The 10,424-nt window shown below is 43.0% G+C and overlaps 3 protein-coding genes across 3 annotated transcripts; 1 reads left to right on the top strand and 2 right to left on the bottom strand.

Moving 5' to 3' along the window:
- Positions 1-2,798: 2,798 nt before the first annotated feature.
- On the bottom strand, positions 2,799-3,181 carry LOC139046083 (histone H4). The gene has a single exon (XM_070516857.1). It carries the CDS (start codon positions 3,160-3,162, stop codon positions 2,851-2,853), a length of 312 nt encoding a protein of 103 aa, XP_070372958.1. The 5' UTR covers positions 3,163-3,181; the 3' UTR covers positions 2,799-2,850.
- Positions 3,182-7,088: 3,907 nt separating this feature from the next.
- On the bottom strand, positions 7,089-7,602 carry LOC139046082 (histone H3.1). Its single transcript, XM_070516856.1, has one exon. It carries the CDS (start codon positions 7,589-7,591, stop codon positions 7,181-7,183), a length of 411 nt encoding a protein of 136 aa, XP_070372957.1. The 5' UTR covers positions 7,592-7,602; the 3' UTR covers positions 7,089-7,180.
- Positions 7,603-8,583: 981 nt separating this feature from the next.
- LOC139046081 (histone H2B type 1-C/E/F/G/I) lies at positions 8,584-9,056 on the top strand. The gene has a single exon (XM_070516855.1). It carries the CDS (start codon positions 8,626-8,628, stop codon positions 9,004-9,006), a length of 381 nt encoding a protein of 126 aa, XP_070372956.1. The 5' UTR covers positions 8,584-8,625; the 3' UTR covers positions 9,007-9,056.
- Positions 9,057-10,424: the final 1,368 nt, after the last annotated feature.

Raw genomic sequence — 10,424 nt, 5'->3', positions numbered from 1 at the left:
AAGCTTTTCTCACCTTGAGCTGTTCTCTTGCAGTTCCTCCGGCCTGGAGCATCCTTGGCCTGGCTCCCTCTCAAACTTCAGATACTAAGTACAATGCCAGCTCCTCCAAGAGGCCTTTCCTGGCTTTCCTATCTAAAATCGTCCACTCCCCAGGTGCCAGCTATGACATCACCCAGTTTATTTCGTTCACAGCCCTGTTCACCATCTAAAATTACAATCTCTATGCATCTGCATGTTTTCTGTCTCCTGTCATGAGAACATAAGTTCCCTTTGAGTAGGCCCCATTCTAGTTTGTCACTGTTAACACCAGTGCCTAGCACAGTACCTGACACACAGTGCATGCTCAGGACATCTGAGTGTGCTGAGTAAAGGTAGAGGAAATATCCTGAGAGGAGACCCAACTCTTTTTCCTCTTCCCTACATGGTTGTGATGAGATTGTGACCTAGTATCTGACCAAGAATATCAGTGTGGCATACATAGCAGTTAAGAACAAAACCCTTAGCTTTGGAGAAATGTAAGTTTTAAATCCTTAATATTAGTCTGAGTAAACCACAATCTGTAAACAAATGGATGATTACCAGCTAAGCAGATGTTTACTAAAAAGAGCACAGCCTTCTGTCAGAAACTGTGGCTTTCAGTCCTAAGCAGCTAGGTGACCTTAGACAAGTCATTTAATCTCTCTCTATAGCTCTTGTACAGGTTCTGAAGTCCTCAGCTCTTTGAGTCTACAATTTCAGACAGAACATTCATTTTAGTTTTTTGTTTTTGTTTTTGTGAGGAAGGTTAGCGCTGAGCTAACATCTGCTGCCAATCCTCCTCTTTTTGCTGAGGAAGACTGGCCCTGAGCTAACATCTGTGCCCATCTTCCTCTACTTTATATGTGGGACTCCTACCACAGCATGGTGTGCCAAGAGGCGCCTTCTCCGCACCCGGGATCCGAACCGGTGAACCCCCTGCGGCCTAAGCAGGATGTGCGAACTTAACCGCTGCACCACCGGCCGGGCCGTCATTTTAGTTTTAATACGTTAGCATTCTTATTTATAAATTATCTGGAAAGCGAGCTAAATTGAGCCCCTTCCCTCAAGAGCCTGCTTGTACAGGAAGTAAAACAAGAGAGATTCTGAAGCTGAAAAGCCTGGCATTCATTCTGGGCCTTATAGGGCCGTCACGAGGGACAGTCAGCTCGTGAGGCTCTTCCTGGAATAAAATGCTGGTGTCTCTCTCTCTCCTAGCCATCGGCCATCATCTCTGTGTATCAGAAGATAACCTGTAACTCTTTCATGGAGCTGAGGGTCCTGCTGCTTCCATCTGCTCTCTGCAGGCAACAGCTCTTTACACGCACCTGCTCAGACGATCTCTCATAATGACACAGATCAATTTTCAAAACATTTTGTCACCTGTTTAATTTTCCCCAAATTATTATCATAAAAAATATTCAAACAAATTAAAAAGATAAAGCATATGTTGGTCAATCATCCTTATAACTGCCACCATATTCAATAACTGAGCGTAATGTACCTTTATTGTGTATATGTCTCCATGTATATACATTCTTTTGAAATGACCCCTTGAAAGTAAATTTTTTGATTCAGTTTTTTGAACCATTTGAAAGTAAACTGCAGATATCATGAGATTTACCCCTAAATGTTTCAGTATCTAACTCATAAGAATAAGGGAATTCTCCACATTATCTCAACATTATCAAACCTAAAAAAAAAAATTCATAAAATGATCTACTGTCCAGTCCACATTCAAGTTTCTTCACTTGTCTCCAAAATGCCTTTTATAACTTTATTTTTAGAGCCAAGACTCAATTAACACATTGTGTTTAGTTGTTACATTGCTTTAGTCTCTTAATGTTGAACAGTCTCCCAACTTTTCTTTTATGACGAGTTTTTGAAGAAACCGAACAAACTCATCCCACATTCTGAATTCTGATTTCTTTTTCTCCTTCTGATGGTGTTTAGCTCGTTTGTCTCCTGTACTCTGTTACACCTTTGTCAAAGGTGACGATCTATACAGTCCACAAGGGGAGGCACATAATTCGGGATTGGTTACTTCTAATGTTGCTGACTTCACTCACTTGGTTAACGTGAGGGGCCATCGCTCTACCGTGGATCCGTCTTTCCCTTTGCAAATAGCAATGCGTGGGGATACTTGGCACCGTGTGAATATACTGTTCCCCAACTTTTTTCCTAAAGATTTTGGCATTAGTGGATAACCCTTGCTTGAATCAATTATTTCATTGGTTTGCAGAATGATTTTCTAATGTTTTGATTGTCTCATCAAAAATAGGTTTTAACACAGAATGAAATGTGTGTGCAACAAATGCATTCAGAATGGCATACACTAAGGTTTATGCTAATTAGTGTTTATTCTAGTTATCTAATAGGTTTGATTAGGCAGTATATAATATGCAGGGGGTGCCCACCCTAACACCATCCCCAAAACAAACTAGAAAATATTCATCCTATATAATCTCACTCTTAGTAAAAAAATTTAGTACACCACCTTGAAAAGGGCAATCTGTGACGCTGAGGCAGCCCGCAAAATTCCACACCCCAAACTCTTGATTCTTTACCTACCAGCTGCGTGGCAATGCTTAACCAGTATGCTTCTGTTCGTCTTGAAAGTGTTAGATGCTACATTGGTAAACAGCTTAAACAAACACCTGTAGGACTGTAACGTTTTAGTGACTTGACCCAACTACATATGAGCAATTATTTTGTGCCACCAAGCCACCCGCCGAGCAGCACCCAAGAGCAAGTGTCAGCTCTTCCGTAGAAAATGTAGGTGGCCCTGAAAAGGGCCTTTAGCGTTGCTGGTGGAAACAGCTTGCCAACTTAAGCTTAGCCTCCGAAGCCATAGAGAGTGCGCCCCTGGCGCTTGAGAGCGTAGACCACGTCCATGGCGGTGACCGTCTTGCGCTTGGCGTGCTCGGTGTAGGTGACCGCGTCTCGAATCACGTTCTCCAGGAAAACCTTGAGCACGCCGCGGGTCTCCTCGTAGATGAGACCAGAAATTCGCTTAACGCCGCCGCGGCGGGCCAGACGCCGGATGGCGGGCTTGGTGATGCCCTGGATGTTGTCGCGGAGGACTTTGCGGTGGCGCTTGGCGCCCCCTTTTCCGAGGCCCTTTCCGCCTTTGCCACGACCTGACATGGTGAGAACAAGTGACTGCTACAACTGGACGACTTAAGCGCCAGCTCCCTGCAGCCTCTTATGTAACAATTGTGCGGACCTTTTTGAAAACTGAAAGACCAGAAAAGGCGGCAAACTTCCCTGAGTCCCCGCCCCTTGCTTCTAAGGCCTAAAGTAAACACTCTGCAGGGAGATATACTGCTATTTAGAAAGTAAGAAACTCTAAACGGAAGTGTCGAACATGCACACAAAAGGAATTACCTCATTTATGTATGTGTATGTGAGTTTAAAGATGTATCCATTCCACATATATTCTTGGATCACTTGCCACACTGGCATTGAAACAAAGGAATTTGTAAATATTGCCAAGCAACCTGATATAAATGACAAGCCATAGGATATATTGGAGTATATGAGGAAGCCATTTGGTTTAAAACTAATTTGGCCTAATCTTGTTTTTCCAAAAGGGGCTGACGTGGCCTGTTGAACATGCACTGTATGTCTGCCTTAAATATTTACAATGTCCCAAAGACAAGAATGTGCCCCTAAAGATTGGGATATAACTCCCCCCCGCCCCATATTGTCATTTCTTTAATAATAAGCACCTCTTCCTGGGAACTAAGGATTAATTACTGACCTGCTGTGCTCACCTTGTGACCACTGACCTGCTGACCTCCGATCTGTTTCCCATGACTATTGTAAAAGAGACATTCCTGTCATATGTGATGTATGCTCTTTATTCTAAGATGGTATATAACCACTCTGTACACCCCATTTCTTTGGTGCCCTTCCATAGAAATGGGGCTAATCCACAGATCTGGCTCATAATAAACTCACCCCAGTTTTGATTTATAGATTGATTATAGATTATTCGCATCGACAAACCCAACAAACAGTAACCTTGTAAATTGAGATTACAAATTTTGAAACTCAATTTACTTTTGAAGTACTTTTGAGGTAGGGGCAGCAATATCTACAAAATCATGTACCAACATAAATGAACCAAACCTCAGACCAACGGATGTGTCACCACTACAACAGCCAGAAGAAAGTGAAAAACTGCTGTTTATATGAAAAAAGTCACCTTCATTTGTTAAGCAAGCCTTGGAATCCCAAGCATACAAAGTAGCAACTGTTGTAGAATTGTCAACAGCTTTTTGTTACCTTGTTATTTTGAAATAGAATTCCCTTGAACTCAGTTTCCCCTAATGGTGACATCCTATATAACTGTATTATAATATCAAAACCAGGCAATTGACATTGGCAAATTACTCTTAACTTGACTACAGGCCTTATCCAGGTCTCACCAGTTTTTACATGCACTCAATTGCATGTCTGTGTGTATGTGTGTGAGGATACTCTTATGCAATTTTGTCCCATTATAAATTTATGTAACCACATATGCCAACACAAAACTGTTCCATCATCACCGGGGAACTCCTTCTGTCACCCCTTTATAGTGTTGGGGCTCACAGCAAGCCGCCCCAAAATATCCCACAATGCCATATTGATTATTTTAAATTAAAATTACTTGAGAAGCAGCTGATGCAAAAAGAGCACTTTGAACCTCTCTGCTCCCCTGAAAGCAGGAAATAAATCTGCTGTGTGAAAGATTCCCTCCCTGCAGCTGGAGGTGGAGGCATCCTTATGGCCAGTGATGGGGAATTCAGGCCCAGAAGCCTATATAAACAATCCTTGTTACTTTACAAATTAAGCACTAATGAGTGAAGTGCTTAATTAGTGAACAAACCTTGTTACTTCTTTACTAATTAAGCCTAAATTTCTCTGTCTTGTCAATTCCTCACAAATTTGTTTCTTTGTCTAAAATGTATAAAAGCTGCTTGCTTTGGTCATTTTTTCAGGTCCCCTTTCTATAAGACCTCCATGCACATGAATTAGACTTATTTCCCCTGTTAATCTGTTTTGGGTCAATTTAATTATTAGATCAGCCAGAAGAACCTAGACGGGTGGGGGGAAATTTCCCCTGGCCCAACAATAGTCACATCCACTTCTGTCCTGCGGCAATCACTAATCTATTCTCCATCTCTAGTTTTGTCACTTTGAGAATGTTATATAAATAGAATAACACAATATGGAACCATTTGAGACTGGCTTTTTTTCACTAAGCATTATGCCTTTGAGATCCATCCAGGTTGTTGCATGTATCAATAGCCTGCCCTTTTATTGCTGAGTAAGATTCAATTGTATGGATATATGAGAATTCATTCAGCTATTCCTCAGGTGAAAGACATTAAGTTGTTTTCACTTTAGGCCTGTTACTAATAAAGCTGCTACAAACTTTCATGTACAGGGTTTTTGTTTTGTTTCTCCTCCACCCAACCCTCCAGATTCTGAGTATTTTGTTTTGTATTTACTGCATTCCACCTTAAAATTACATTGCTTTTAAGATGCAGAAGTGCTGCTATGATGACTAGGAACCTAACAAGCTTTTCAAGGTCACATAGAAATCACATTGTCTTGCTAGAGTCATTTGCAACTTTGCTTCAAGGTTCAAAAACATTGCACTGAGCTGTTTCAGTTGTTTCCGCAATCTGACTTCTGGGTTCTATAGTTAAGTATTTACTCCAGAGTCTGCAATGTTTGTTGAAAAAACTGCTAGTATCCAGGTTCTGTGGTTCCTGCCAAGGGACTTGTGTTTTCACTCTGTGCAGTTAATCACTTAGTTCCTGAAGGTTCTCCAGGGTTTACGGATCCCCCCAGGCTAGGACTAAACCCTAGGATAAGGCCAGGGCTCCCATTGCTAATGTCTGTAAAACCTGACTGAATCCACAAGTCCTTCATTGCTCTAGGGTTTGTCATAGGATTCTATGTTTGTTGGAGGAAAGTTGAGAGCTGTTGTGTCAATAGCTCTTGGGGATTTCCAGCAAAGGGGATTATTGAGCATCAAATCTGTGCAAGGTCCGAATTCTGCCTCTGTGACTACATCATATTTCTCGAGCAGGATGCAGACACATTCTGCACGATCTGTTTTCAGTTACTTGCTGCAACAAGCTCCGAATTCTTCATGTGCTGCATTTACTTAGCTACTACCGCCGGCCCTATGTTTGGTGCAGTAGTGCCCTGCCCAGCTGTATCACTGACAGCACTGCCACCCACTCTGCTGGAAGAAGTTGAACTCCAGCATGTTTTGGGTCACCTTGGAACCCATGTTTTGGGTAACCATTTCTATTCTGTGTACAGAAAGGTTGAGTACCTACACTTAAGGGTGTGTTATTGCTCAGTAAAGAAGCAAATGGATTACCACTCTGATGCAGCACTCAGCACGGGGTCTGGAACATCAATAAAGCATTGTATTCCCCTAGGATGCTTCCCAGGCTGCTCAAGGTTCCATCTTTTTCACTTCCCACACAATTGCTGGATTCCAGGTAAATTCCAGTGTTTGCCAACTATATTTGGATTAACATAATTTCTGATTAGCTGTTGTATTTGTGAATAGATCCCAGTTTCAGCTAAGCTTCTCATAGCATGCTGTGTATGATTTTCCTTTATCGAGGGCCATCATTTCATGATTGGACATATAAATTGCCTTATGATTTTGAGTTGAACGTATTCAAAACCAAGCTATTCAAAACAAGGAAGCCCTCTGCAAGAACACCTAAACCTTCACCTAGAACTTGAAGGTGTCTAGGAAGGAAGCCTGTCGCAAGCTAACTAAGGCAGTTATCTGGGAACCGATCGACATTAGCCCATAGCTGAAGATGAAAGCACGGAAAGCCAAGCGATACCATAAATGGCTTTGCCACTGAACCCAGGGGACGATGTTAATGAGAGGGACACGCCCAGCAGGTAGAAAAAAAAAAGCTAAGCTTGGTGTGTAGTTGGGTAGAGAGGAGAGCAGCGCTCAGCAGTCGGCTAGCGCCACTAAGCAGCCGAAGCAAGGGGTGCTGCCCTTCTACCTGTCCTATGCTTTGTTTCAGAGGCAGATTTCGCTCCTTGTATACAGCATCTCAAATTGAAATTGTAGGTGGCTCTGAAAAGAGCCTTTGGGTTTGAAGTTAGGGCTCACTCATAAAGACACTTATGCCCTCTCCCCACGAATACGGCGCGCGAGCTGGATATCCTTGGGCATGATGGTGACGCGCTTGGCGTGGATGGCACACAGGTTGGTGTCCTCAAAGAGCCCCACCAGGTAGGCCTCGCACGCCTCCTGCAGCGCCATCACGGCCGAGCTCTGGAAGCGCAGGTCGGTCTTGAAGTCCTGCGCGATCTCGCGCACCAGGCGCTGGAAGGGCAGCTTGCGGATCAGCAGCTCGGTGGACTTCTGGTAGCGGCGGATCTCGCGCAGGGCCACCGTGCCGGGCCGGTAGCGGTGGGGCTTCTTCACGCCGCCCGTGGCCGGCGCGCTCTTGCGAGCAGCTTTGGTGGCCAGCTGTTTACGCGGCGCCTTGCCGCCGGTGGATTTGCGAGCTGTCTGCTTGGTACGAGCCATGGTAAGGAACTGCAAACACAGTTTACAACTGGAAGCGCCGCCGTTCTTGCTCTTATTTATAAAGGCAAAATCCTCCTGATTGGTCCGAATCTTCAAATTCCGCGCCGTGAATTAAGTAACCTGATAGGCCTTGTGATTGGCTACCAGGTCTCACTGTAGAAAATCCTGACCTATTGGAACGTATTCTATTATCTCTCTCATTTATGATTTTCAGTCCTTTATTAAGGTTCTTTTATCTTTTACATGTTCCTTAGTTGGTTTTGTTTTAATTCCCTTATTTGGGATTAAGTTTGGGAAAAGGCAGAAATGAACGTCCCACAGTTCCTGAGCCGTATCAAAAACTGCAAGTTTCAACGTGACAGATCCAGTCCAGTTCGTCCTTTTATCAAAGCTTCTGACTTTGAAGAAATGCTTATTTTAGCAACGCAAGCACGCTATTCCATAATTAGGAACCCTCCAACAAACAGTGGCATCACTTCGAGACATTCTGTTCCCAGTGAACACAAAAATTGCAACGCTGTTGAAATGTGACGATTCTTTGATCTTGAAAACGAATGTTGACAACTTTGATCACACCAAACTGGGAATGTCAATGTCGTAATTTTGAGAACATTTCAGTATTTAGCTAATTTCTACGTTCTCTTTCCTAGAGTTAACCTGGCAACAGCAATTTTGCAGGAAACTAGCTATACATTTACATCAAGCTTTTGCCTCCTTAGGTCCGGTTCTAGGGAGACACAAGGCTCATAAATAGATACCTTTGTTAAAGCTTAATCTTTTTTGCACTGTTTTGAAAACGAAAGCTATTTTTTTCTTAGGAAAGATAAAACAACATAGATTGTTTCCACATAGACAGCCAATCAAAACGTAGATTTGAATTCACCTTATTTGCATAAAAAGTTTCCACTGGCTGATTTGATCCAATCAGGAACTGAGATAGATTAAGTGTCTATTTGCATAGAAGACCTACAAAAATAGACGAGCCGGGCAGTGGATGCTTTTCCCTCTGAGTTTCAGATCGAGGCTTTCTCATCATGCCTGAGCCAGCTAAGTCAGCGCCTGCCCCGAAGAAGGGTTCAAAAAAAGCAGTCACCAAGGCACAAAAGAAGGATGGTAAGAAGCGCAAGCGTAGCCGCAAAGAGAGTTACTCTGTGTACGTGTACAAGGTGCTGAAGCAGGTCCACCCCGACACCGGCATCTCGTCCAAGGCCATGGGCATCATGAACTCGTTCGTCAACGACATCTTCGAGCGCATCGCGGGCGAGGCGTCGCGCCTGGCGCATTACAACAAGCGCTCGACCATCACCTCCAGGGAGATCCAGACGGCCGTGCGCCTGCTGCTGCCCGGGGAGCTGGCCAAGCACGCCGTGTCGGAGGGCACCAAGGCCGTCACCAAGTACACCAGCTCCAAGTAAACCTAGTTACAACCACCGTGAAACCCAAAGGCTCTTTTCAGAGCCACTTACTCTCTCATATAAAGAGCTTTAATACTGAATCTTATTGACAGTCTGCAGGAAAGCTTTTTTATAGTTAGAAACGGTCTTTACTCAGGTTATTTCTATTTTTGCCTTTCAAATCTCTCTCCTATCTGGCAGAGGTTACTTAAGCAGAGCATACACAGCCTTGCTTGAAAAAAAAATTCTGGTTGCTTAAGAATTTTAGAAGACAGAATTAGCTTGCCAGCGCTTTCACCAGAGTCTAGACCAGAGCTTAGAGCTGATAGATTTCAGTCGCTGGGACAAATTGAGTATACACTAGGCATCTTTTTGAGTCTTCATGTGAGTCATTGTTGAGTGGAAGACAATAGTATACCCAATAGCATGAAAAACCAGTTTTCTACTACATGGAAAAGATTGGGAAGGAGAGTATGAAACAAAAGGATGCCTATGGAAGAATAACTGAAACTTAGTTGTTTTGCAAGTAACTGAGGCGTTTTAGACTTTGAGAAAAAGATTGAATAGGATTTATAAAAGAAAAGGGAGAGAAGAAGCCTCGAAGAGCCTGGGAGTAAGGCCTCTTTATTTTGAGATGATGTTTTTCGCTGGCAGCCAGCAAGGAAGCCAGGCTTGGACAGTCTTCAGTTGAAAAGACTGATAAGAATCATCTACAGAATACAATTAAAACTATAGATTTTCAAGATACCTTGAGATTAATGAGCATATTTAACAGGTTACCTGTAATGTTGGACTCTAATCCTCCCCAACACGCATTTTTCTGTTGGATCAGGCAGTTGGGGCAGGGTTGTGCAGAGTAGTCTAAGATCATCAATCTTAGTGTGCCTAAAATTCCTCCCTAAGTGAAGTGTTGAAAGACTAGGACTCTGAGTTTCCTCATTCATTTATTGAGAGTCTATCAAGTTTCAGAAAGTGACAAGTACTAGGGAAAGAACAGCGAGCCAGACGGAAACAATCCCTGTCCCCTCAGGGCTCCTGATCTAAAATGGATAAATGGTTATGGAACTAACAGAAGAGGGAAGCATCAGCCTAAAGGTCATTTTAGCATTGCCAAAAGCTGAATTGACTTAACGATTTCACTAAACCAAGTTTAATTAATTGTAAGCTTGAATTTACAAGTTCCCTTGAGGCAATTCTGAAAGGAAAGTTGAGTAAGAGAGATGGCAAGAGAGGAGGAGATAGCACAGAGAGGAATCACAAAGACGTGCAGAGTTCCAGTTTGTATTCATGGACTATAGTTAACAACAGGGGCTCTACGGCATATTTATACTTTCATCTGATCATGTTTCATCGTTGGTTCCCAAGGATTTTGTAGATGTCCTAGTGCTGTGCCTTACAAAAATGTAGGATCTCACAGAAATGTAGCAAGGAATACTATA

The sequence above is a fragment of the Equus asinus genome, chromosome 8, assembly GCF_041296235.1.
Source record: "Equus asinus isolate D_3611 breed Donkey chromosome 8, EquAss-T2T_v2, whole genome shotgun sequence".
Taxonomy (NCBI): Eukaryota; Metazoa; Chordata; class Mammalia; order Perissodactyla; family Equidae; genus Equus; species Equus asinus.
Note: the sequence above shows the minus strand (reverse complement) of the source record. Positions and strands in the feature narration are given on the sequence as shown.